The 26,966-nt window shown below is 54.5% G+C and overlaps 2 protein-coding genes across 5 annotated transcripts in view; one reads left to right on the forward strand and one right to left on the reverse strand.

The window, feature by feature from the left end:
* The first annotated feature begins 3 nt into the window (after positions 1 to 3).
* ADAT3 (adenosine deaminase tRNA specific 3) lies at positions 4 to 2,476 on the forward strand. 3 transcript variants are annotated; one of them, XM_034757053.1, is made up of 2 exons: positions 4 to 95; positions 1,349 to 2,476. In XM_034757053.1, the coding sequence occupies exon 2, from the start codon at positions 1,363 to 1,365 to the stop codon at positions 2,350 to 2,352; it is 990 nt and encodes a 329-aa protein (XP_034612944.1). In that variant the 5' UTR covers positions 4 to 95; positions 1,349 to 1,362; the 3' UTR covers positions 2,353 to 2,476. The 3 variants fall into 3 exon arrangements, with proteins under 3 accessions (XP_034612944.1, XP_034612945.1, XP_034612946.1); XM_034757054.1 differs by having other exon boundaries at positions 33 to 95; positions 1,352 to 2,476; XM_034757055.1 differs by lacking the exon at positions 4 to 95 and adding an exon at positions 104 to 366.
* A 12,899-nt stretch (positions 2,477 to 15,375) lies between these two features.
* LOC117870016 (zinc finger protein 850-like) overlaps positions 15,376 to 26,966 on the reverse strand; it is a 40,817-nt gene continuing 29,226 nt past the window's right edge. Inside the window, exons 1-3 of one of the 2 annotated variants that reach the window (XM_034757181.1) lie at positions 21,228 to 21,262; positions 17,283 to 17,426; positions 15,376 to 16,947 (exon numbers count right to left, since the gene is read on the reverse strand). In XM_034757181.1, coding sequence (XP_034613072.1) covers positions 15,485 to 16,947; positions 17,283 to 17,426; positions 21,228 to 21,261 — 1,641 coding nt within the window. In that variant the 5' untranslated portion in view covers position 21,262 and the 3' untranslated portion in view covers positions 15,376 to 15,484. Of the gene's footprint in view, positions 16,948 to 17,282; positions 17,427 to 21,227; positions 21,263 to 26,966 lie in introns of those variants that run through there. The other variant, XM_034757182.1, reaches the window with a different exon arrangement.

A 26,966-nucleotide genomic window follows, 5' to 3' on the forward strand; every position in this document is an offset into this window, starting at 1 on the left:
CCGGCCTCTCCGTGGTAGCGGCGTCACTTCCGCCGACCCTTCTGGCCTCCGCGCTCTATGGTGGCCGCCTCCGCTCTAGGCCGGCCGGCTCCATGGTACGGGCGCGGCCCCCTCCGCTCGCCGGCTCGGGTTCCGCTCTAGCCAGCCTGCCGGCTCTATGCTGCAGGCTCCGGGCCGCTCTAGCCGGCCGCTTCTATGCCCGGAGGACCGCGAACCCACGCGCTCTCTCAGGCTTCCGCGTTCTCCTCCCGCCAGGCGCTTTTGACCAATCAGGACGCGTCCCTTTGCAGACGAGCAGCGCCGGGAGCCAATGGGCGCGAGGGACCGGGACAGGGGGGCGGGGCCGGGACTGGGGTACAGGGGCAGGTGAGGGAGCGTTCTTGGAGGGGGGGATTCTAGGGGGGCTGGGACAAGGGGTCCTGGGCGGGAGGGGATCCTGGGGGGCTGAGATGAGGGGGTTCTGGGGGGCTGGGAGGGGAAAGTTGAGATTTCTGGGGAGCCCCTACGTGGGAGGGGAAAGCCCCCCTATGTTAGGGGAGAGGGGAGAGTCATGGGGGGAGGGGAGCCCCCCATGTGAAAGGGGCAGGGAGCAGGTCACTGAGGGGCCTCCCTGCATGGGGGCTGGGGAGTGCCCATGGGGATCATTGGGGCTGAGGGAGGGGAGCCCCCCCATGAAGAAGGCAGCGTTTATTGGGGGAGTCCCTTCCGGTGGGGGGTCATAGGTGTGCCCCCCTGAGGAGGGAAAGGGGTGGCAGGGGGGGGAGTTTAGGTATTTGAAGAACCCGCCCTCCACAGGGGTGGGTGGGAAAGCCTTGAGGCAGCCCCCCCTGCGACGGAAGGGGTGTGTGGCTGGGGGGGAAGGTTACGGTCTTTCAGGAGGAGCCCCCCATATGTAGGGGGCAGGGGTGTGGCAGCATCTGGGACTGAGGGAGGGGGATGGGTCAGTGGGGCTGGGAGAGGCGAGCCCTCTATGTGAAAGGGGGGGAAAGTCTGTGGGGTTAGGATGAGGTCACTGGAGAGCCCCTTTCGTAGAGCGGAGGGGAGTCATTGGGGAGATCTGCATTGAAAGTGAGGGTATCTCTTGGGCTGTGGACTTTCCCCCAGTGTGGAAGGGGAACTGGGGGGCCGGTGGGAATGGGAGTCCCAGGAGAAGGAGAAGCCCCCAGCTCATGACCCTGAATCAGGAGTACTGGAGGGTCAGGATGAGGGGCTGATCCTGAGGGATGAGGACCCCACAGGGCTGGATCCTGGGGCCCGGGCTGCAGAGAGGGGCTGGCCTGGGCTACGGTGCTGCAGCCCAATGTCCAAGCCGTTCCCCTGCCCCCCAACTCTCCCCCTCTCTCCCCAGCAGGCCGTGCGGCGATGGAGCCAGACTGCAAGCGCCGGAAGATGGAGGAGCCGGCTGACCCACCATGGGAGGCGTTGCTGGTGCTGCCCGAGCTGGAGTCGCAGGAGATCGAGCTGACCCCGGCCTACGCCGCCCCCGTGCTGCTCCGGACCGAGACGTCCCGCCTGGTGCGGGAGCTGTCGGCCGCCCGCCCCCTGACGGAGCTCCCGCACCTGAAGCGGGTGCGGGCACGGGGCGGGACTCAGCCACTGGAGGTGCTCCTCTGCCCGGCCGGCCCCTTGCCGGGCGCCTTGCGGACACTGGCGGAGCTCCTCCCGGATGGACGGGTGGACGTCCGCGGCCTGGGAGAGCCCTTCCTGGTGCAGGTGCCTGCCCGGGCCCCCCTCACCCGGCCCCAGTTCGAGGAGGCCGCCCGGCACTGGCCCACGGCCTTCCACGAGAACAAACGGACCAGCCAGGCCCTGGCCGGGCGGCTCTTCACACCCCAGGACAAGGCGGCCATGGGAGCCCACATGGAGCACGCCATCCGGGCCGCCCGCCGGGGGGCGGAGCTGGGCATGGTGCCAGCAGGCGCCGCTGTGGTCGACCCGACCACGGGGCAGGTCCTGGCGGTGGGGCACGACTGCCGGAATGGCCTCCACCCGCTGCTCCACGCCGCCATGGTCTGCATCGACCTGGTGGCCTGCGGCCAGGGCGGAGGGGCCTACAGCTACCTGGACTATCCCGCCTGCTCCTTCCTGCCCCCTCTGCCTGGCGACGGGCTCCCCTACATCTGCACCGGCTACGACCTGTACCTCACCCGGGAGCCCTGCGTCATGTGCGCCATGGCCCTGGTGCACTCCAGAATCCAACGGGTCTTTTACGGCGTGTCCTCCCCGCATGGCGCCTTGGGGACCGGATACCGCCTCCACGGCCGCCAGGATCTGAACCACCGCTACGAGGTCTTCCGCGGCGTCCTGGAGGGGCCGTGCCGACGCCTGGGCCAAGAGCCCGCTGCCCGCTAGCCCCGGGGGGCCTTTTACGGGGCTTATTTTTATACCCTTTGTTTTAAAAAGCCAAGCTCGATGATCGGGTGTTGGGTTTTTGGTTTGTTTCGTTTTTTTTTTTTTTTTTAAAAAAGTTTTTTTAACGGGGATCTGGCGGTTTTGGTTGCTGGGGGGGGAAGGTCGCCCACCAAATCTGTGCCCGTTTGCCCCGGGGCGGGGGGGGCTTCCTGGGGGACAGTCCGTGCTGCAGCGGGGGTGGGGAGACGGTGCCGTTCGGATTGTCTGCCAGCTCCCAGGAGGGACGCCCGGGGGCAGGGGGGCTGAGAGTTGAGTCAGGGTCATGGGGAAAGGGGTGGGGCTGAGACTGAGCCTGGAGCCCCTCCACCTGTGGCCCCACCCAATTCCTCCCCTTCCCCCACAGCCCCCCATTCCGCCCCACTCCACCTCTTTTCCCCCCCCCCCCATCCCTCTGCGGCCCAGAGAAGCTCCGTGAGAGCTCTTCTAGGATGTGGTGGGGAGAGATTTTTCCTGGGGCCCCAAATCCGCCACTGTGCCACCCCACCACCAGCGACGGGAGGCTGGGGGAGACTTACCCCACGCCGGGGACCATGGACTAGATGAAGATTGTAGCTAGGGTGACCAGATCACCACAGTAAAATACTGGGCCACATTGGCCCTGCCCTCAGTCCTCCCGGGCTCTGCCCCCACTCTGCCCCAGGTTCCGCCCCTTCCTCACTTGGGCCCCCCCCCCCACGCCCTTCCTCATCCCCCGGCCTGCCGCTGGCTTGCTGTGTCCCTCCTCAGTCCCCCACCCACCGCTCGCCTCCTTGCGGGCCCTACGGCGCTGACTTCCCCTCTGTCGCGTGGGGGCTCGCCCACCCCCCGCCTCTTCCTGCCCTGCCCCCATTCCACCCCTTTCCCCCAAGTCCCTGCCTCTTCTCCGCCTCCTCCCCTGAGCATGCCGCGTCCCCGCTCCTCCTCTTCCCTCCTGGAAAGTGCTAAGTGCCACCAAACAGCTGTTAGGGGGCGAAAAGCGATTGGGGGGGGGGAGGAGCGGGGATGCGGTGCGTTGGGGGGGAAGGAGGGAGAAGGAGGTGAGGAGGGGGGAGTTTGGCTGTACTTTCCCCCTGGAGCACCCCTGGGGTCAGCGCCTCCCTCCCGCTCACCTCCTTACCCGAATATTGTGACAAATGGCGTCCCAATTGTATATCGATTGGGATGTGGGACAAAGGGTTAAATATCGGGACAGTCCCGATTTTATCGGGACATCTGGTCACCCTAATTGTAGAAGAACAGTGTGCCTCCTGGGCTGATGTAGGCACAATGTGTAACCTGGCCTGGGAGACCCACCAATCAATCCAACCCTCTCATGCTCTAGAGAGAGGGACGCCCTTTTGGCTGATGTAGCGTAGGACCTCCAGAGCTAGAAATGTGAGCTGCCGGACCTTGAGGCCATGTGCGGCCCAGGATGGGAGTGGTCTCCGGGACCATCAGGACCAGTTCTCTGCCAGCTCATTCCAGTCTCAAATGGATCCAACTCCCTCTTGGAACGAGTTAGGTGGTTGGCCTTTACTCTTAGCCCTGATCTATGCTAGGGTGGGGGATCGATCCAAGTTATGCGACTTGAGCGCCGTGAAGGCAACGTACTTCGATCGACTTACCATGGTGTCTTCACCGTGGTGAGTCAAAGGCTGCCGCTCCCCCGTCGACTTTGCCTGCGCCTCTCGTGGTGACTTGATCTCAGTACGTCGACTTCGTCGCTGAAGTTGCGTAACTAGACTCCCCAAAATGTATGTTCTGTACTGCCCAGCCCGCTCCCGGACGGTCCGGAGAGATTAGGTTCGTTGTCCCTTTAAGGGAACAATACACAACTTGCCCCCATAAATGGAGTTATCCAGGCAATTTAACTTAAACACACTGGGTTAGTTTCAATTAAAGAATAAAATGAGTTTCTTTAATGACGAAGAGAGAGATTTCAAGAGAGCCCGGTACAAGTAAGGAGGCATAAAAGTTAGAAATGCGTACAAGAAAAATACAGATAAAATATTTCCTGGTGTCTAACTCAGTAATCCCTAAACTTTTCTGGGTCATGCCCCCCTTACCTCTGTCTGTGCTCCTGCCCCCGGAGCCGGAGCTGGGAGTGGGGCGGACGGGGTAAGGGGGCTGAGGCAGGGGCCACAGCTGGGTGTGGGTCTGGGGCCAGGAATGGACCTGCAGCCAGGGGCCCGGGCTGGGAGCGGCTTGGTGGCACTCCCTCTCCACACCATCCTGGGGCCTGGCCCGGGCCCCACTGCGCCTCCCCGAACATTCCTCCCCTAGTTTGGGGAACTCTGGCCTAACTTAACAAACTAGACTTGATTCAAAGTAAAGTCTTTACTACATCCATCTAACGGTATTACCGACCAAACATTTTGCCGTCTTGGGTGCAAAGAGGCGGATGGACAGGAAGAGGGAAACCTCGGGGCGTTTGCCCCTCACTTTGATAGTTCCACCCCCTTATAAAGTTCTGTTCAGCTGAGCAGAAGGAGACCTGGAGTCTGGTGGAGGGGAGGTTTGCTAAATTGTTTGCTAAGATACAGATCTGCTTGTTCCCATCCCCTTTCCTTGCCAAAGAATGGTCACGTGATGGGGGATGGCCCATCACCCACGTTGCTGGGTGTCAACTTGTCCTTTGTCTTTGAGAAATGGGTTTACACACTCTCCAGACCTATCCGGAAAACATTTCAGTCATGATTTCAGCTTATGTTCATGCCTTTACATACACTGGTGCTACGTACATTTCATCCTGATAATACTGACCAGCAAGTTAATCGGTTTCGAATGATACCTCACAAGGCATATTTTGTACAAAGATTATTACAGTCGTGTGTAGGGTGTGACCACAGAGGTGTATTCCATCACAGGAGGTTAACCCCTCCGAGGGACAAATCTATATCAGCGGGCCTAGATAACTTGCTCCCAAGAGTCCTAAAAGAGCTGGCTGAGGAAATCGCTGGCCTGCTGATGGTAATTTTTAATACATTTCGGAATACCAAGGAAATGCCGGAAGACTGGGTCTGGTAATGTTGTGCCAATACTCAGAAAGGGTAAGTGAAGCTGTAGGCTCGTTGGCACAGGGGCAACCAGTGGTGAGCTGGAGCCAGTTTGCAAAAACCGGTTGTTACATTTAGAAGCCGGTCTAGAACCAGTTATTAAAGGGGCCGGCGGGTGGGCAAACTCTGGTCCGCCGGCCATATCCGGCCCGCGGGGCTGTCCTGTCCGCCTGAGTTCCCAGCTGAGGAGGCTCCCCCGGCCCCTTCCCCGCTTCTCTCTCCCCCTCTCCCCCCGCAGAGCCCCAGCTGTGCTGTGCCGCCTTTGAGCAGCATGGTAAGGCTGGAGGCCAGGGCTGAGAGGAGGGGGCGGAGGTCCCAGAGTGTGGCAAGCCCCACGGCCCTGCGCCCCCAGCCGGAGTACGGCAATCCGAAGTGCCGCAGAAGACTCGGAGCTCTGCCCGGTGAGTACAAGCCCCACCAATCAGCCCCGCACTTGCTAAAGCCGGCCCTGCTGAGGGGGCGGTCAGGGGATGGGGTAGGGGGGGTTGCTTAGGCGTGGGAGTTCCAGAGGGTCTGTCGGGGGTGGTGGTGGATGGGGTCGGGGCACTCAGGGGACAGGGAGCAGGGCGAGTTGGGTAGGGGGTGGGGTCCTGGGGGGCAGTTAGGGTGGGGGGTCTCAGGAGGGGGTGGTCAGGGGACAAGGAGCGGGGGGGTCGATGGGTTGCGGGTTCTGAGGGGGGCAGTCAGGGGCAGGATGTGGGTTGGGGTTGGGTGGGTGGGGGGAGACAGGCACGTGGGGCTTGTACTCATGGCCTGGTTCCCTACGGAACTTCGGCGGCAGATGAAGGCCGCCCCCCCGCCGCCGAAGTGCCGCCGAGGACCTGGTAGGGAACCGGTTGTTAAGATTTTGGCAGCTCATCACTGGGGGTAACTGACTTAAAGCCCCACATGACATGAAAGGAGACTCAAAGAGCTCGGCTTGTTTAGCCGAACCAAAAGAAGGCTGAGGGGGAGATCTGATTGCTCTCTATACATCTATCAGAAGGATAAATACCAGGGAGGGAGAGGAATTATTTAAGCTCAGTACCAATGTGGACACAAGAACAAATGGATATAAACTGGCCATCAGGAAGTTTAGACTTGAAATTAGACGAAGGTTTCTAACCATCAGAGGAGTGAAGTTCTGGAACAGCCTTCCAAGGGGAGCAGTGGGGCAAAAGACACATCTGGCTATAAGACTAAGCTTGATAAGTTTATGGAGGGGATGGTATGATGGGATAGCCTAATTTTGGCAATTAATTGATCTTTGACTATTAGCGGTAAATATGCCCAATGGTCTTTGATGGGATCTAAGTTACTTCAGAGAATTCTTTCCTGGGTGTCTGGCTGGTGAGTCTTGCCCACATGCTCAGGGTTTAGCTGATCACCATATTTGGGGTCAGGAAGGAATTTTCCTCCAGGGCAGATTGGCAGAGGTCCTGGAGGTTTTTCGCCTTCCTCTGCAGTGTGGGGGTCACTTGCTGGAGGATTCTCTGCACCTTGAAGTCTTTAAACCACAAGTTGAGGACTTCAGTGGCTCAGACATAGGTCAGGGATTTGTTACAGGAGTGGGTGGGTGGGATTCTGTGACCTGCATTGTGCAAAAGGTCAGACTAGACGATCATAATGGTCCCTTCTGACCTTAAAGTCTGTGAATCTATGACTAAACGATCTATGACTATGATTAAACAATCAGTAGTGTACAATCTCAATAAAACGCCACCCTCATGGCTAAATGACATCTCAAAAAGTAGTTGCCTGTGGGGATTCGTCAGTGAATGGAGGGAGTAGGCAGCGGCATTCCCAGAGATAGATACGAGGCTTGATGCTATTCAACATTTTCATCGATGTGCCGGAATGAAATATAAAATCACCGCTGAAAATTTTTGTGTGGATGACACGAAGGTTGGTGGAGTGGGATGTAAGAACCAGGACAGGGCAGCCCTACAAAGCACACGTCGTAAGCTGGCCTGTTCAAACATGATGCTTTTGACTGCAGCCAACTATCAGACTGGCCAGACCTACAGACTGCGGGACAGTGCCCTGGAAAGCCTGGACTCTGGAAAGGATCTGGGGGGCAGAGTGGACAGACAACTCCACATGATGCTGTGGCCAATGGGGCTGTTATGGGTCTGGTCTATGCCCCAGCCTGCATCCAGTCCCCTGGGAGTGTCCCCTTTAGGGGACTGGCCCCCAAGGTCTCATAGTTACCCCACAGCAGGCCAGTGTGCTACAAGACTCCAAAATTGGGCCTTCAGACGCCAGGGATCTCTCTCTCGATGGCTCCCTGCAGAAAAGCAGTGTGGCTCCAGCACTGCTTCTGCCAGCCTCCCAATGTTCGTAAGGGAAAGTTTATTTCATCAAGTCCAGAGATTCAAAAAGTTGCGAGTCAAAGTCCCGGAAAGGAAGGTGACTGGTAAAATAAATCCGTAAGATGCCTCCTTAGAGCCTCGACTTTATTAAGAAAATGTTGTCGTCTTGTCTAACGAAGTTTAGTTCGCCCCGTGACTTCTCAGTTGTTTTCCAGCCAGGTTGGCCGTTGTCTCCTTTTCATGACACAAGCCACGCTCTCCACTTGTTTCCGCAGTGAAGGAGTCCGGGTGTCTCTTCGCCTTCTCCTGCCAGACCAGACTCGTGCTTTGAACTTAGTCATAAACAGGATACCCGCCTGCCGTGGGGTTCTTCCAGCAGAGCTCGTGATGGCTTGTCACCTTCACAGTCTTGACTGGTTGCGCCATGTGGAAATAGAAGATGTACGTTGGAATGATTAGCATGACCAGCCTGTTACTGGCTGTTGGAAGAAACCACAGATTGAGCACACCACAGCCAGGGGATCCCTATGAACCCTTCATGTCCGCAGGGATCCCTGGGTCACAGACATCCAAGATATTGAGCAGCTTCCCCCACTGATTTTCTTCTTGTTGCTCCTCTGACCCTGTTGTAATTTTCCATACTGCCCCACCATAGAATCACAGAATCATAGGATATCAGGGTTGGAAGGGACCTCAGGAGGTATCTAGTCTAACCCCCTGCTCAAAGCAGGACCAATTCCCAACTAAATCATCCCAGCCAGAGCTTTGTCAAGCTGGGCCTTAAACACCTCTAAGGAAGGAGATTCCACCACCTCCCTAGGGAACCCATTCCAGTGCTTCACCACCCTCCTAGTGAAAAAGTGTTTCCTGATATCCAACCTAAACCTCTCCCACTGCAACTTGAGACCATTGCTCCTTGTTCTGTCATCTGCTACCACTGAGACCAGTCTAGATCCATCCTCTTTGGAACCCCCTTTCAGGTAGTTGAAAGCAGCTATTAAATCCCCCCTCATTCTTCTCTTCTGCAGACTAAGGCCTAGTCTTCACTTACCGGCTGGTCCGGCGGCACGCCATCGATGTTCTGGGATCGATTTATCGCGTCTGGTTAAGATGCGATAAATCGATCCCGGATCGATCCCGGAAGTGCTCACAGTCGGCGCCGGTACTCCAGCTCGCCGAGAGGAGTACGCGGCGTCGACGGGGGGAGACTTCCGGCCGCGTCTGGACCGCGGTAAGTCCGGACTAAGTGGGGACCAGCCCTAAATAATCCCAGTTCCCTCAGCCTCTCCTCATAAGTCATGTGCTCCAGCCCCCTAATCATTTTTGTTGCCCTTCGCTGGACTCTTTCCAATTTTTCCACATCCTTCTTGTAGTGTGGGGCCCAAAACTGGACACAGTACTCCAGATGAGGCCAATGTCGCATAGAGGGGAATGATCACGTCCCTCGTTCTGCTGGCAATGGCCCTACTTATACAGGCCAAAATGCTGTTAGCCTTCTTGGCAACAAGTGGGCCAGGGCGTCAATTTCGGACTCCCTATGTGGCTCCATTCAGAGCAGGACATCCACTGCTCTCAGTGGGACACCCAGGCACAGATACCAAGGGGAAAGTCTGCCCTTCGGAGGGGAAATACACTTTTCATTACCTGTATTTATCGTTGGAGGGTAGGGAAAGGATACAGAGGGGCCTAGACAAATTGGAGGATTGGGCCAAAAGAAATCTGATGAGGTTCAACAAGGACAAGTGCAGAGTCCTGCCCTTAGGACAGAAGAATCCCATGCACTGCTACAGACTAGGGACCGAATGGCTAGGTAGCAATTCTGCAGAAAAGGACCTAGGGGTCACAGTGGACGAGAAGCTGGATATGATAGCTGGAAAAATTGGAAAGAGTGCAGTGGAGGGCAACAAAAATGATTAGGGGGCTGGAGCACATGACTTATGAGGAGAGGCTGAGGGAACTGGGATTGTTTAGTCTGCAGAAGAGAAGAATGAGGGGGGATTTGATAGCAGCCTTCAACTACCTGAAGGGGGGTTCCAAAGAGGATGGAGCTCGGCAGTCACTGACTTCCCCACTTCTCTAATTTGCAAAGGAAAGGCATGACATCTGTCATGGGATGTGCCCAGCAGGTGCGTAAGCAGCAATCATCAACCATCAATATCAAGGAAAAGGCTGAAGTCCCATTGCCTTTCATATCAAAAAGCCACCTAAGGGCTGGTCTACACTGAAGAACTATGTTGTCATAGCCACATTTCTCAGGGGTGTGAAAAATCCACTCCACGGAGAGAAGTAGTTAATATGACCTGAGCCCTAGTGTAGACAGTGTTAGGTTGTCAGAAGAAGACATCCAGTGTTTGAAGTGTAGACATAGCCTTAGACAGATTGATCCCCTATGGGAAGCGAGTCATGACATCAATTCCAATTTTGACCCATCTCCCTGTATGTGAGAAAGCTACTAGTATGGATGGCTGAGCCAGCTGTCTGATCGCCTGGTTCCTCAACTGTAGCTACACCTCTTAGTGCCCATGAATGCAGAGACTGAGAGAAATGGAGAGTTCCAACCATTGTCATTTTAGTATCTTATTGTTCCTCTCTGTCTTAATGGATTCTAGCAGCTTCTTAATTGGCTCCAGGTGTCCTAATTAGCCTGCCTGCCTTAATTTGTTCCAGTAACTTCCTGATTGTTCTGGAACTGCCCCTGTTACCTTACCCAGGGAAAAGGGACCTGCTTAATCTGGGGCTAATGTCTCTGCCATCAATCACTCTCCTGTAGCCCTCTGGCCCGACCCTGTCACAGTTCGTACATCCACCCTCCCCGGAGGTGGTAGCTTGGTCAATGGGAGAATGCTTCCTCTGGCCTGGCACGTCTCCACCAGGGATTAGATCAGCTTAACTCTGCCCCTCGGAGGTGGATTTTTCACATCCCTGAGTGACGTAGTTAGGCCAACTTCGTTTTCTAGACCAGGTGTCATTAAAGTGTTTATCTGTGGTATCGGGGGACGCCGCAGGATTTAGCCACACACTGAGGGCATGGGCTCCACGTGCAGACGTACAGCGCTGTGAGTTAAACCCACCTTCGGAGAGCGCAGTAGGGAAAGTCTGTCCATATTGACAGCTGCCAGCGCACTGGCGTGGCCACATTTGCGGCACTTGCAGCGGCATTGGGAGCGGTGCATTGTGGTAGCTATCCCAGCATGCAAGTGGCTGCAACGTGCTTTTCAAATGGGGGTGGGAGAGGGTGACCGGATGTCCCGATTTTATAGGGACAGTCCTGATTTCTGGGCTCTTTTTCTTAGATAGGCTCCTATTACCCCCCCCCCCCACCTCCTGTCCTGATTTTTCACATTTGCGGTCTGGTGACCCTAGGGTGGGGAGGGGTGGAGCGTGACAGGGAGTGTGTTGTGTGTATGTGGGGGGAGAGAGAGTGGGTTTTGGGGGGGCTGAGAGCATGTCAGCATGCTGTCTTGTAAGTTCAGACAGCCACAGACACCCCTCCCCCGCCACCCCAGTCTCTCTCTCTCACACAGGAATGGTTTGCTTTGATATCCGCCATCCTGCAGCGATGCCAAAACAACGACAAGAGTGGCCACTTGACTGCAGGGGATTATGGGACGTTTCCGGAGGCCAATCAGAGCGCAGTAATGCAACACCTCGTCTGCACCAATGCCCGGGCGTCTCACCCCGAGGCGCACCAAGCGTTATGCTTCTCGCCGAGGTGGAGAAATATTTCGGCATTGAAATATTCAAACAGCTCCATGGGGATGGATCTGCCTAGATGAAGTTTTGGGGTTGGGGATTCTGACTAAATGGATAGACGCTGCTTCGGGGCCCTGTTTTAGGATTTATAAGGTTTTAGTATCTGTGGTATGAATGGGAAGATTGGATTGAATTGATGACTAGAATCCAATTCCATATCATTATGGACACATTCATTTACTGAGTTGGCCTTAACTTCATACGTCAACCGATAGTTCTTTTCGTGGCGTTTTAGCTGTTCAGCCTTCATGATGTGGGTTCTTGGTTTTATTTGTCTCTTCGTTTAATGAAATGTCTCCAGTCAGTTTTTTCTCACGCAGCACAGGTTAGAGCCATAGAGGATGTGGACGGAGATCAGATGGTCCAGGTTAGAGCTTAACCATCTCCCTTTGGTCCGGGTCGGCCTTAGAGAAAATGGCACCCTGGGCGAACTTGCATTTTGGTGCCCCTGTGTGTGTGGCCCCCCCCCCCGTTTTCCCCCATGGGCTCCCCACCATCCCTTCCCCCATAATCTCTGCACTGTGCCCCCTTTGCTCCTACCCCCTGCATCCCCCTCCTGCACCCATGTGGGGAACCTGACCTGGATGCACAAAGCAGCTGGCGTTGCTCCTCGCTCCCCCACTGGATGCTGCTCCTCCGCCCCACGCAGCCCTGGGGAGCTGGGAGAGGGGAGCAAGGAGCAACATCAGGGCTTCCTGCACCCAGGTCACTTTCCCTGTGGGCTGAGTAAGGGGAGGGCAGGAGAGCAGCAGCTCCTGGTGCCTCAGCACAACCCAGGTGGGGAAGTGACCTGGATGTAGGGAACCCTGGGGACTCTGTGTGTGTGTGTGTTGAGGGGAGGGTGTGAAGGAATGTGTGTGTGTGTTGAGAGGAGGATATGAAGGAGTGTGTGTGTGTGTTGAAGGGAGGGTGTGTAGGAGTGTGTGTGTGTGTGTGTGTTGAAGTGACCTTGTGAAGGTGTGTGTGTGTGTGTGTGTGTGTGAGGGGAGGATGTGGAGTGTGTATGTTGAAGGGAGTGTGTGAAGGGGAGTGTGTGTGTGTGTTGAAGGGAATGTACGAAGGAGTGTGTGTGTTGAGGGGACGGTGTGAAGGGGAGTGTGTGTGTGTTGATGGGAGTGTGTGAAGAGGAGTGTGTGTGTGTGTGTGTGTGTGTGGAGGGGAGTGTGTGAAGGAGTGTGTGTGTGTTGAAGGGAGTGTGTGAAGGGGAGTGTGTGTGTGTGTTGAAGGGAGTGTGTGTGTGTGTGTGTGGAGGGGAGTGTGTGAAGGAGTGTGTGTGTGTGCCTGAGTGAGTGAGTGAGCGCACTGTCTCTTTAAGAAAGCTCTCCGAGTCAGGACCCTGATCTAGGCTGGGTCAGACACAAGCACCTGCCGGCAGCTCCGGCCCCAGAGCCGCAGCCCCACACACAGATTCCCCCTGTCCCATCACCCCAGCTCAGTGGAAACCGGGTACCCAGGTGCAGGGGGAAGGGGGACACCCCACCATCAGCCCCGAGCAGTCAGGAGGACGCTCCCCGTCCGGAGTGGCCAGGGGCAACTCCAGGGACGAACAGAGGAGGGGCCCCCCTGCTCCGGACTACTCACCCAGCTCCCACGTCCGGTTGTCCAACAGCCCCCTGCAGCTCGGGTCTCTCCCCCCACCTCCCGTGCCGCCTCCGTCAGCTCAGCTGGGAATCCAAACCCTGCGTACGGCACCCCCTTGGATGGGGGCCCCTATAGCCCACCCCAAGGCTCACAAGGCAGCAGCTGCGGGGGAAGCTCCAGCCGGACCATGGGTATCTCAGAGCATTGAGGAGAAAAAAGGAGATGGGAGCCACCAGTCTCTGTGACAGACTCATTGAGTCCATTTGGCTGTTAACGGAGCAGTGGCGGCTTCAGGTCCCCCCCGTGGAGATTTTCAGGAATGAGATTTGGGGGGATTTCAACGACAAGAAGAAAATCTCCTCTGTTCCTGCCTAGCCACATTGGTCTCCTTTTCCCTTCGTGTTCCTCCCGCCTCAGCCTCTCTTCTTTGCTGGTGGGAAGATGCAGAAGCAAGACCCGGTCTGTCCGAGACACAGGGTCTGTACCCAACAGCGTGGGAGGATGAAGGCGTGGGCTGTAGGTCACTCTTAAAAATTGATAATGGGTGTGTGTGTGTGTCTGTTAGGGGAGATCAAAGGAGAACTGACAGTGGGGCTATCAGATTCCCCCCACAGATTCGTAGGACTCCCTCCAGCACACTTTCTTCACCCATCTCTTGGAGGAACAAGTAGGAATTGCCTTTGGGAAGATCCCGCTTTTAATAACTCAGGTGTGTTGGGATTTTTCTCTAAGACCTTTTCCACTCGGTTCCCAAGAAATTAGCTCAAATCCAGACTTGTCACGGAGGGGGTTTTTGACTATTATTTTTAATTTTTACGGGCATACAGCAATGCGGCGCTGAGGTGGTCAGGCTATTTTTCAACGCCGATTCCAATTTATACACGTTTGCAACACCTACAAATGGTCGATTCATTCACAACCCCACTTCTATTTCCTCCACAGCTGTCTGATAAAGGGCAGCATTTCCCTTCTCATGGGATTATCTAGGAGATATTTGCTGTAGGGCCTGCGTTACAAAGCCTTTGGGAACCAAATAGATGGGCATTTTGCCTAGTTCCACGTCACTTACTGTGAAACTCTCTCCTCAGATCATAGGGGACAATATTGTCAAGTGAAATTCCAGAGCAGGGGATATCTGATGATTTCAGAGTCAGGACAAGACATTCTCCCATCACATTCTCCTCTGATCCATTCAAGCCTGCTTCACTCAGCCCTGTCTCAATATTGAGTTATGTTATTTACAAAATTTTTAGCATCCTCATAATGGGGGGAAAAAACAGCCACCTTTCCAGAAGTGGCTTTGCCAATAGATGGAAACGGATTTTAAACTCCAAATGATCAGCGTTTAGAATCCATTTGAACTCCCCTCCCAGGTCTTCCACACTTTCATCTCCAGCTATAGTGATTCTGATTTCGGATTAAACAAGTCAAAGCGTCATCTCCAAGCACAGACAGCTGAGAACACTGCATCACATGACACTCTGAGAGATGGAGGGACAGAATGTGAAGAAGATAAACTCTGCCTGGCTCAGACAGAAGGTAACAGTTCTGCAGTGATGGGGAAGGAGGGAATCTCTGAGTCACCCCATCTCCTTCCAGTGTCACAGAAGCTGAAATGACACTTTTCCCCCTGCCCCTGCTTCTCTTCATTTAAAATTCATTTAAATATAATGAAAAAAAGTTCCCAATATAATTGCTCTTCAGCACAACCCAGAGCAACGCGAGAACAACTGGGAATGATACAAGCTACATCATTGGTGACTGTAACGGTAACTTTGCAATAGGAGGAAGGGTATAAATACGATGCTCCCAGTTTTGTGGAAAGAGGGACACACTCCCATTACTCATGGGACAATGGAGGTGACAGACAGGACGATCAGGTCCACGCCATAACAGGGCAAACCGCAAAAGGCAAAAATGGGCAACTCGCCTGGACAGACTGAGGGATAACGGTGCTGCAAATACTTCAAGGAGCCTTAATGGTTACCACATGGGAACTAGCAAAACTAGTAATAAGGTGAAATTTTTGTCATGGGTATTTTTAGTAAGTCACAGACAGGACATGGGCAATAAACAAAAATGCAGAGAAACCTGTGACCTGTCCTTGTCTTTCACTGAAAATACCCTGGTCGGGGGGGAATAACAAATGGAGCCCCACAGGGGGATGACTGTTAGCTGCAGTTCTTGCTCTGGTGGCTGACTTAGCCCAGCCACCACTCTGGCTCTTTGGGTCGCTCTGGCCTTATGGGCTTACCACCGGCACCGGGATGGTGATGGTTCCTGCTCTGGCCCCGGGGGCGGGGGGGGGGGGCCCCGCTTCGGTGGGGGGGGGGGGCAGCTGCTGAAATGGAGGTCCATTCTAGTCACAGAATCCATGACCTCTGTGACAGAATTGGATACATAACCATTAAAAAAACCAACATGTTGGTCGCTCTAGAGGTTTGTATGGTGTTTAGCTCCCTTGCAAACTTTCTGATGTTTAAGAAGGGCTGAGCGATCAGTCAAGCTTTTCCCACACTCACAGCATTTGGAGGGTGTCTCTGCTGTGTGGATCCTCTGATGTGTAGAAAGTTGTGAGCTCTGAGTGAAGCTTTTCCCACACTCACAACACTGGTAGGGCCTCTCCCCTTTGTGGATTCTCTGATGTGCAATGAGGTTTGAGCTCTGAGTGAAGCATTTCCTGCACTCACTGCATTCATAGGGTTTCTCACCTGTGTGGATCCTCTGATGCGTAATAAGAGCTGAGTTGTCAGTGAAGCCTTTCCCGCACTCACAGCATTCATAGGGCTTTTCCTTTGTGTGGATTCTCTGATGCGCAATAAGGTTTGAGCTCCGCGTGAAGCTTTTCCCGCACTCCCCGCATTCGTAGGGTTTCTCGTCTGCGTGGATTCTCTGGTGTGCAATGAGGTTTGAGTTCTGAGTGAAGGTTTTCCCGCACTCGCCGCATTCATAGGGTCTCTCGCCCGTGTGGACTCTCTGATGCGTGGTGAGGTCTGAGCTCCGAGTGAAGCTTTTCCCACATTCGCGGCATATGTAGGGTCTCTCTCCCGTGTGGATTCTCTGGTGTTGAAGAAAGGCTGAGCTGTCACTGAAGTTTGTCCCGCACTCGCAGCATTCATAGGGTCTCTCTCCCGTGTGGATTCTATAATGTGTAATAAGCGCTGAGCAGACAGTGAAGCTTTTCCCGCACTCGCAGCATTCATAGGGCTTCTCCCCTGTGTGGATTCTTTGATGTGTGATAAGGGCTGAGCTGGCCGTGAAGCTTTTCCCGCACTCACAGCACTGATAGGGCTTCTCCCCGGTGTGGATTCTCTGATGCGTAGTAAGTTCTGAGCTGTGAGTGAATCTTTTCCCGCACTCGCCGCATTCGTAGGGTTTCTCCCCTGTGTGGAGTCTCTGGTGCACAAGAAGGTTTGAGTTGTGAGTGAATCTTTTCCCGCACTCGCTACATTCGTAGGGTTTCTCCCCTGTGTGGATCCTCTGATGTCTAATGAGGTTTGAGTTCTGAGTGAAGGTTTTCCCGCACTCGCTGCATTCAAAAGGTTTCTCACCTGTGTGAATTCTCTGATGTTTAATAAGGGCTGAGCAGCAACTAAAGGTTTTCCCGCACTCAGTACATGTATTTTTTCTCTTTCCCCTGAGGATTTCCTGCTGGGCTGTGGTTTCCTTGAGGTTCTTCTGAGTTCCCCGACAGTAAATTAATGTACCCGATTTCTCCCCTGGCTGGTTTCCCTGCTCTCTCTCTGGTCTGTGCTGAATCTCACAGGATTTTCCCTGCTCGTGACTCCTGGACTCATCCCCTTTCGATCTTTGCGATAATGCTCCGTGTTTATCCACTCGCTCAGTATCTTCCTGCTGAGACTTCTGCTCCTTAGTCTCAGGTAGCATCGCGTCACCTGCCGTGATAGAGAGAGAAACCTCAAACAGGGATGGAAAAGGGAAGAGCAAACCAAAAAAAGTGTTGGAGAGAGGTCAAATAAATATCAGGAACTGAACTCCCCTCAAACTCTTCCCCCAAATGGGAGAGAGGAGGTGATTAATTCAGCCTTCACATCCCATCCAACTTCTCAGTGGGAAGGGAGGAAGCTAATGCCAGGTGTCAGCTAAAATCTGTAGGAAGCCCTGTGCTATCTCTGCACTGAGGATACCACATCTGCTGCGGACAATCCTGAACTAAGAGAGCTCCCAAGGTCTTTGTAGGGGATCCCAGATGTTTATTTCAGCCACTTACAGACTCTGAGTTGGTTTAATGTGTCTTTGTCTGTGCAGGCAGCTCTCAGGATCTCTCTTTCCTCTGAATCCTGGAGGTCTGTGACCCACGGTTCTTCCCCCTGTTCCAGCTGGGAGATCACATCAGGTTTGGAAACTGGAAACCCTGCTCAGATAAAAGGAAAAAAATGAGATTGGGGAAATTCATAAGACTTTGTCATAAAAAATTGTCTATTAATTTAACTCCAGTCCTTCATAACCAATAAAATCCCAGGGCCAGCTCCCCAGGTCCTCAAAGATGGAGAACACTGATGATGAGGGACTGAACTACCCACATATCTGCAGAGAACTCACACAGATAGACATATATATTCACTATTTTACAAAATTATATTTAGTACAAAATATGCCTTTTTGAGGTTTCATTTAAAATTCATAATCCACTGAACATTATTGTCCTGTTATAATAAGTGTAGCAACACTATGTATGTAAAATTATGAGATTTTAATGTATGATATTCCTGAAAATATGTTACAATTCTGGGGAACACCCACAGACCTGTTCCTCAGAGAGCAAGGCTATCGCTTGGTTAAATGGCCGTTCTCTGGTAGTGGGGAGGTGTGAACAAGAAATTTACTTTCCATTACCAGGGCTGCTTGAAGTTCACATCCACAACAGACAGCTAGTCATCATGACAGCTAAAAAGTGAAGATGTTTCCAATACAAAGTGATGAAGAAATTTGAGACTCTCTCCCCCCCTCTTTTTTTCTCTGCTCACAAAATCAACAACTCCTGAAGACTTGAGCTTGTGGGGATGGGGATTCCTGACTGATAGGAAACCCAGCCTGTCACAAGATATGGTGAGAGAAAGACATTTGCTTTGAATCCGTTTTAGCTTGTTAAGTTACAAGTTGCTGTGATGGGTTGGATCACAGAAACCCCCTCGGGGGCTGCCAGCTGAGGTGCCAAGACTACTTCTGCCCCTGCTTTCCCTGCCAGCTCGGGACTCCAGCACCCTGTCTTGCTGAGCCAGCGATGCCCGTCTGCTCCAACACAGACCGAGCGTCTGAATCATGTGCCCCAAAGCTGCAGACTTAACTGAAAACAGCTCACAGAAGTGTGCTTGTCTTTAACACTCAGATGCCCAGCTCCCAGTGGGGTCTAAACCCTGTTGCCTATAGCTGTCCAGCTGAAGTCAGAGTCCCAGGGAGTTACCTGTGCTGAGGAGCCCGGAGGACTGAAGCTCCAGGAAGCATGGGAGGAAGTGGCTGAGGGAGGTGGAGTGAGTGGTATCTCCCACCCATGTAAGGTCAGCATGTTGCGGCTGGATTCCCCGCTGACCCAGTGGTGGACCACTCCACCACTGTTAGGGCCCTTGGTTGGGACCCGGTTGGGTCGGGTGGGCCCAGGTCCCCCTACCCTACCTGCCACCCCCACTTTGGCGGCAGCCCCCAGATCTGGCCACAAGGCCATGCAGCATTGCACTCGAGAGCCGCTGTACTGACTCTGGCCACTAGGCCATGCAGTCCTGCACTGGAGGGCGGCCATATTGTCTCAGGCCATTACGCCACGCAGGGACAGCCACGGCTCCTAACATTGCTACAGAGGTGGTGAAGATTTTCGCTCTGGTCGGGATATCCAAGGAAATCTTGACCTATCAAGGCATGAATGTGTCCTCTAAATTAACAGTGGCGTTGCGCCGCCTCCTGAATATTTGAACTCTCAGGACGTTAGTATATCACCCTCAAATAGATGGCTTAGTTGAGCGTTTTAATGGCACTCTGAAGTCAATGCTGTGCACATTTGTAGAGGACAATCCCCGGCATTGGGACTCACTCCTGTCCGCCCTACTCTTTGCCATATGGGAGGTTCCCCAAGCCTCAACTGGGTTCTCCTCTTTTGAGCTCCTCTGTGGGAGGCAACCTCGAGCTCCTGAGAGAAGTCTGGAAGACGCAAGAGACATGGGTCCTAGGGACTGCCCAATATGTGTTACGACTCCAAGAGCAACTCTGGGCCTTGTGAGCCCTCACACAGGAAACCCTGATACACCCAGGAACAACAACACAACAAGGGAATGAAGGTACACAGCTTCGAGCCAGGGGACTGGGGCTTAGTCTTGTTGCCCTCTACCGAATCAACACTCTTGGTCAAATGGCAGGGCCCCTTTGAGATGTCTTGCCAGGTAGGGCCAGAAGACTACAAGATTAGGTTGCCAGGGCGAAGGAAAGAGGTGTGTACATACCACGTGAACTTATTGAAACCCTGGAAGACCAAGGAGGCCTTATTCATTGCCCCTCTCTCCTGCCCCTGGAAGCTGAACTGGGGCCTAGAGTGGGAGAACCCCTTGGACCAAACCCAGCAGTACTGGGGAAAGGCCTTAGCTCCATTCAACGAGAGCAGTTACAATACCTCCTGCAGGACTTCCTGGATGTCTTGTCAACCCGTCCCGGATGGACCAACATCATGAGCCACACACTGCAACACCCCTCCCACCTCCCAGGCAGAGAGTGAGGGAGACCATCAGCCTCTTCCCCAGAAGACATGGACTGTCGTCCGTCGGGAACTGGAGGCAAGGCTCGAGATGGGGGTGGTCAAAGAATTGTGAGGCGAATGGCAGAGCCCGAACGTCTTGGTCCTGAAACCGGACAGGGTCATCCGATTTTGCATAGATTTCTGAAAGATCAAAGCCATCACAGAATCATAGAATCTCAGGGTTGGAAGGGACCTCAGGAGGTTATCTAGTCCAACCCCCTGCTCAAAGCAGGGCCAATCCCTGGTTCAAAAGGATGTGGACAAATTGGAAAGAGTCCAGCAGATGGCAGTGAAAATGATTAGGGGGCTGGGGCACATGACTTATGAGGAGAGGCTGAGGGTACTGGGCTTATTTAGTCTGCAGAAGAGAAGAGTGAGGGGGGATTTGATAGCAGCCTTCAACTACCTGAAGGGGGGTTCCAAAGAGGATGGAGCTCGGCTGTTCTCAGTGGTGGCAGATGACAGAACAAGGAGCAATGGTCTCAAGTTGCAGTGGGGGAGGTCCAGGTTGGATATTAGGAAACACGATTTCACTAGGAGGGTGGTGAAGCACGGAATGGGTTACCTAGGGAGGTGGTGGAATCTCCATCCTTGGAGGTTTTTAAGGCCTGGCTTGACAAAGCCCTGGTTGGGATGATTTAGTTGGGGTTGATCCTGCTTTGAGCAGGGAGTTGGACTAGATACCTCCTGAGGTTCCTTCCACCCCTAATCTTCTATGATTCTTTGAGTGTGTCTATCGCTTCCCTGTTGAGAATATTTTAAAGTGCTGTAAAATCCACAGGCACACTCTAACACGGTCTACTCTTTAAAGTTTTGCCAAGATAGCTCTGTTGCTCAGAGCTGTACAAAATCACACTCACTACCCCATCCAACAGAACGACGTTGGCAAAAGATTCAATATAGAGACAGTTAAGGTGGCAAAAAGTCTGTTGCAAAACATAAAGGAAACTAAATACCCAGAAACTATTTTACTTCAGGGTTAAGGTTGCCCAGTGCTGCCTCCTGCCTTTGACCATATGGACGGTGCTAAACTTAAACCTCTGAAAACCAGAAAATGAACAGTAAATGTACACACCATCCCTGTATTGCTACCTTAACTCTGCCCCCAACCTTGCAGCTGGTAAGAGCCACAGGGAATGGTTCTCTAAGGGTGGTGCAAAGATTAACAAACTATCCCAGCTTGGAAGCTTCTTTTCTTTATGCGGGACACAAACCCCAGTTTTACTTTAAGAAAGAGAAGATATTTGACATTGTGCTAAACCGCTCCTGTGCTCTGTTCCCACAGTGTTGTGTAGCGGGGGAGGGGACAGTGTTAGTATGGGTGTCGCTGGGGTGATGCTGAAACAGGGCAGAGTACAAGTTGCATTGTGAGAGTGACGTGAACCTTATTTTGCCATTTCCCCTTCTAAGAACCAAGGGGATGGGAATCCTTACCCAGTGAGGTCACATTCTCATAGTTCTCCTGCATGACGGCTCTGTAGAGGGCTCTCTGAGCAGGGCCCAGCAGAGCCCACTCTTCCCTGGTGAAATACACAGCCACCTCCTCGAAGGTCACCGGCCCCTGAAAGAGCAAGAGTCCAACACTCATTACCTGCTGCCCCACTCACAGCCCCACTGTTTGTGGGGGAGAGGAGCCCATCAAATGGAAGCTCTGCATGGCTCACAGTCTACAAAGCTCCACCCCACCCCCACCCCGCTCAGAGCATCCAGGAAACACCAGGGTGAGGGGACAGAGAGAGCCCCTTGTCTCTCCCAGCAGATCCATCACACATACTAGCCGCAGACTGATACAGGAGGTGGAGCCCCTAGCAGGGTGCAGGGAGAGCTCTGGGGAAGGAAGCCCAACACGCTCCTTGTTGTGAGGAGTTGGATATAAGAAGAGAGAAATGTCCCCTACACCTCACGTGTGGATGCCCCCTTCATCTCTCATAGTAGCCAGTGGTTAGTCGGGTCAGGCTCCAGAACTATGAGTCTGGTCCGTTTTCCCAGCCCCATCTAGGTGGGTTGTTTCCTGTTCTATAAATTAGAGCATTTCCACCTCCGAACCTCATGGGTCTGTTCCTAGAACCTAACCCACATATTAAACAGATCCCAGCAGCTTTACCTCCCCCTGTCCTCCTCCCTTTCTCCACCCAGTGCATTTCCTGCCCCGCTCCAACCTCCAAACCAGATCACAGCGGAGGCTGCAGCGTCTGACCCAGGAAGCTGAACCCCAATATCCTGAGCAGAGGGGGACAGAGCGTTTGAGCAGCTTCCCTCCTTTAGCAACCACCAGAACTCTGTGGGGAGAGCAGCTAATGAAACCACCTCACCACAGGGACTGGTGCTGATCTCATTTGCCCCACTGTTCATCTGGAGTCACTCCTTGTCTTTCCTTGCCGTGACTCCAGATTAACACTGCTCTCAATAAGAACAGGAGTACTTGTGGCACCTTAGAGACTAACAAATTTATTAGAGCATAAGCTTTCGTGGACTACGATGTTATGCATCCGAAGAAGTGGGCTGTAGTCCACGAAAGCTTATGCTCTAATAAATTTGTTAGTCTCTAAGGTGCCACAAGTACTCCTGTTCTTTTTGCGGATACAGACTAACACGGCTGCTACTCTGAAACTGCTCTCAATGACACCAGAAGCACAGTTCAGAAAGGAGGGGGCCAAAATCCTCTTCAGCAGATCACTGTGTGGGACTCCTAACCCCCTTCCCACCTCCCTCCCCCCCAGGTCTAGGACAAGGACTCAGGAAGAATTTTCCCTACAGAACCGGAAGTTTCTGCAGTTTTCCAGAGGGAAGAGAAGCAAAAATCTGCGGGTGGTTTCACCTCTCAGTGTCTGATAAGTGGATAGAAAGTTACCACCACCCCCTGCCGGCCATTCACACAGGCAAAGGGAGCCCAGGGGGGTGCATCTTTAATAGGAGAATGGAGGGCCAAAATATTGAAAACATGTAAATAATGGCCACCATGGATCCACCCCACAGGTGGCTGCATCTTAGCTCTGTGGGAAGTGACCCCTGATAAAGACCATTTGTCATGAGGTTTGGGATACTTCTGGACCCACACTGCACTCAGAGAGACCTCCTCATCCCGTGCCAGCTGGAGAAAAGAAAAGGGTCCAGCCAACTCTCCTGTTACCAGCTGGGAACCACCGATCCCCCAAACAGGGGGAGGCCTCTGGCTTTAATGTCTATTGAATATGTAGCTAGTCTCTTTCATCGGCAAACATTTTAACAGGGCAAAACTAGTAATAGAGAACTAGAGAGAAAGTGGGGCAAATGTTTAGGGTATTTTATATCAATCTTTGAGATCTGCAGAGAAAATGTGTCACAAACTACACAATTGATAACACAAGAGAAAAACACCAAGGTCTGAGGGGATTTTATATTGCTATTAACCAACCAGTGGTAAAGGGGAACTGTTGGACTGGATTTTATATGACTGTCCAATACATAAACAGAAAGTGATGGCTCCCCCCACACACCATTCACATGGGCCGCAGGGAGCCCTGGGGGGACTAGTTTGAAGGGGGCTGGGGAGGGGGAGCTGGAAGGTCCCTGGATGAGGGAAGGGGGCAGCAGTGGGGGATGGGCAGGTGGCTGGAGGCGACCGTGTTGGCAGTTCGGGGGATTGTGTAACTGGGTCTGGGCCATCCCCATGGGGGACACGTGCTCCCCCCTTCCCTGCCCTGGCAGAGAACAGCTCCCCCACCCCCACCCCAGAGGCAGCCAGGTCTCAGGGCTCCCCCAAACAGCCCCCCCCGACCCCGACCCCTTTGGGGGAACGACTCAGGGCAACAATTTCCCACGGGGCCCAGGACAAATCGCTGCAGGTACAGTGGGTGGGGACCCCCCAGATCAGCGGAGATTTTAAATGGACATTTGAGGATTATGGAGAGAACAAGGGGGAATCGGGGGAGACCAGAGAGCTGATGATTGGAGGGGAAAGGGGGGAATCTCCCCGGATTTTAAACCCAGATGTGAGATACTGAGAGAGAAAAGGGGCAGAACTAGAGAGAATTTGTATCAGGGAGTGAGAGGCAAGTGGCACAAACAGGGACAGGACTCAATTAACTCCCCTCCTCCCCCCTTTCCTGGCTGCCCAGAGACAGTTCAACCCCCCCCCCCCCCCCCGGCTCTTCCCCCCCCCCCCCCCCCCCCCCCCAGCAAAGTGGGACCCCCCCACCGGGCTCTGTCCCCACCTGGATGTCAGCTGCGCCCCTCCGAGCTCCGGGCTTTGTTCTCCCGGCTCCTGCCTCCTTCCTCCCGGCACCCACCGCTCCCAGCTGCTCCAGCCCCTTCCTGTGCCTGCAAACCCCACGCGGGCTGCGGCGCTCAGACCCGGCCCGAACCGCGATCGCTGGCCCGGAGCCGGTCCGCAGCCCGGGGAGCTGGGGCCAAAACATCTCTCAGCGCCTCACCAGGAGCTGCTGGTCAGAGGCAGGGGAGGGACCGGGCTGTTTGCAAGTCCTGGCCTGGGCGCCAGGACGCCTGGGTTCTCTCCCCGGCTCTGGGAGGGGAGTGGGGCTGGGAGCCAGGACTCCTGGGTTCTCTCCCCGGCTCTGGGAGGGGAGTGGGGGCTGGTGGGTTAGAGCAGGGGGGGCTGGGAGCCAGGACTCCTGGGTTCTCTCTCCGGCTCGGGGAGGGGAGCGGGGGCTGGTGGATTAAAGCAGGGGACTAGGAGCCAGGATGCCTGGGTTCTAATCCTTGGTGTCTCACTCTGGGGGACATTTGCCCCTCTGTGCCTCGGTTTCTCCTGAGTAACCTGAAGCTGATTACTGCTTCTCATGGGGTTGTGGGAAAAGCTGGGAAGCAGGGGGAGGGGCATCCTCCAATCTCCCCCACCATGGTTCTTCCTGATCCCTGTTGTGGCGAGGTGGCTGAGCTGTGCCACGGGCTGGGTGTCCCTGATCCGGCTAGAGGCCAGTGTGTACTTGCAGGGTCCTGTGGCAGGGAGTTCCCCAGGCTCGCGGCACCTCAGGTCCAGATCGGCGTCCTGAGTCCCCCTCCTCAACCAGTGTGGGTGGCGAGACCCTCCTGCCTGACATTTGAAGCGGGGGTACGGCCCAGAGGTCCCTATGGCCAGGTGGGTGGGTGACACGAGGGTGGTGATTGGTTGTGGCCAGGGGATACCAGCCGCTCTCAGAGCTGGGAGTCCAGCACCAGCTGATTAGTGAGGAGGAGTGTGGCCGGAAGCAGCCCCTACTCATGGACACCCCCCCAGACACTCCCAGGACCCCTCCCCTGATACCTCCCTAGCCAGAGACCCCTGTAACCCTCACTGCCTGCCAGGGGCCAGCCCCCAGGCCCCTCCCCAGAAACTCCCCCCAAGAACTCCCCACTAGTCAGGGATCCCCACAGGAACCCCGCCATCCCACCTGCCTGGTAACCTCCCACCAGACCTTCACTGCCTGTCCGGGACCTCCGAAGGGACAGTCCCTCACTCCTGCCCCCCCCAGCGGGACCCCACACACCCCCTGCCTAGGATCCCTGACCCAGCACCTGGGACCATCCTCCTCCGTGCTCTGGGCATGGCAGGGACCCTGGAGCCAGAGGGGGAAAAAGCCCAGAAAGACCCCCAGCCCCCGCTGGCCGGATACTGTAAAAACTCAGCAGCAAAAACAGGGGCCAGATAATTTTTTCACATCTTTACTACACTGAGCTGAATAGTCTGCTTCTATTTGACTTGGGGGGCTTGGCTCCCCCCCCCAGTCCTCTCAGCACAGTCTCAATTCCCTAACCCTGGGAGGGGTTTAGGATAGTGGGAACGGGCCACTCCATGGTTCGCCTTGGGGCTACAGAGCTGATCCATGTGGCCTGCACCCCACACTGCAGAGGATGGGTAAACTCCCCAAGTTCCTGCCAATCTGACTTGGGGAAAAATTCCTTCCCCGCCCCACCTATGGTGATCAATTAGACCCTGAGCATGTGAGCAAAGACCAGGCAGTCAAGCACCACAGATACTGTAAATATTTGTACAGTCAGTGCCACTGCTTGGCTGACGAGGGCAATAGAGTTCAGCGTTCCATGACACCCATCCTTCCTAACTGAACAAATAATTTTCCGCGGGGTACCGGGACAGTATATTAGATCTACTGCACTTCCCTGAGTTTAAAAAGTAAGTTCTTTCCTCAACAAAGGAAATCGGGGTTGGTCCTGGGCCGGGTTTTGTTCCACACCTTCATTAAGGATCCAGTTGATGGGATGGACTGCACTCTCCGCAAGTTCGCGGGCGACACTAAGCTGGGGGAAGAGGTAGATATGCTGGAGGGTAGGGATAGGGTCCAGAGTGACCTAGACAAATTGGAGGATTGGGCCAAAAGACATCGGATGAGGTTGAATAAGGACACGTGCAGAGTCCTGCACTTAGGATGGAAGAATCCCATTCACTGCTACAGGCTGGGGACCGAGTGGATAAGCAGCTGTTCTGCAGAAAAAGACCTGGGGATTATAGTGGACAAGAAGCTGGATATGAGTCAGCAGTGTGCCCTTGTGGCCAAGAAGGCTAACGGCATATTGAGCTGTATAAGTAGGGGCATTGCCAGCAGATGGAGGGAAGTGATTATTCCCCTCTATTTGGCACTGGTGAGGCCACATCTGGAGTATTGTGTCCAGTTTGGGGCCCCCATTACAGAAAGGATGTGGAAATATTGGCGAGTCCAATGGAGGGCAACGAAAATGATCAGGGGCCTGGGGCACATGACTTATGAGGTAGGGTTACCATATCTCATAAATAAAAAAAGAGGACCCTCCACGGGCCCTGGCCCCGTCCATTTCCCCACCCCTAGCCCCGCCCCAACTCCGCCCCTTCCCCGCCCTAACTCCGCCCCCTCCCTCCCACTCCCAGCCAGGGGGAAAGGGCTGCCCCAGCGCTACCGGCTTCAAGGTTTGCCGGGCAGCCCCCAGACCCTGCGCCCCCGGCCGGCGCTTCCCCAGCGCAGCTGGAGCCCGGGAGGGGAAGCGCCCAGCCGGGGGCGCAGGGTCTGGAGGCTGCCCGACAAACCGTGAAGCCAGTAGCGCTTGGGCTTTGGGCAGCCCCTATGCCTCCGGACCCTGCGCCCCCAGCCGGGCACTTCCCCTCCCGGGCTCCGGCGGCTCTGCATAACTTACACTGTATAAGTTACACAGAGCCGAAGAGGAGCAGAGCCCCCGCAGCTGGAGGCTCTGCTCCTCTTAGGCTCT

Source organism: Trachemys scripta, chromosome 25, assembly GCF_013100865.1.
Source record: "Trachemys scripta elegans isolate TJP31775 chromosome 25, CAS_Tse_1.0, whole genome shotgun sequence".
Taxonomy (NCBI): Eukaryota; Metazoa; Chordata; order Testudines; family Emydidae; genus Trachemys; species Trachemys scripta.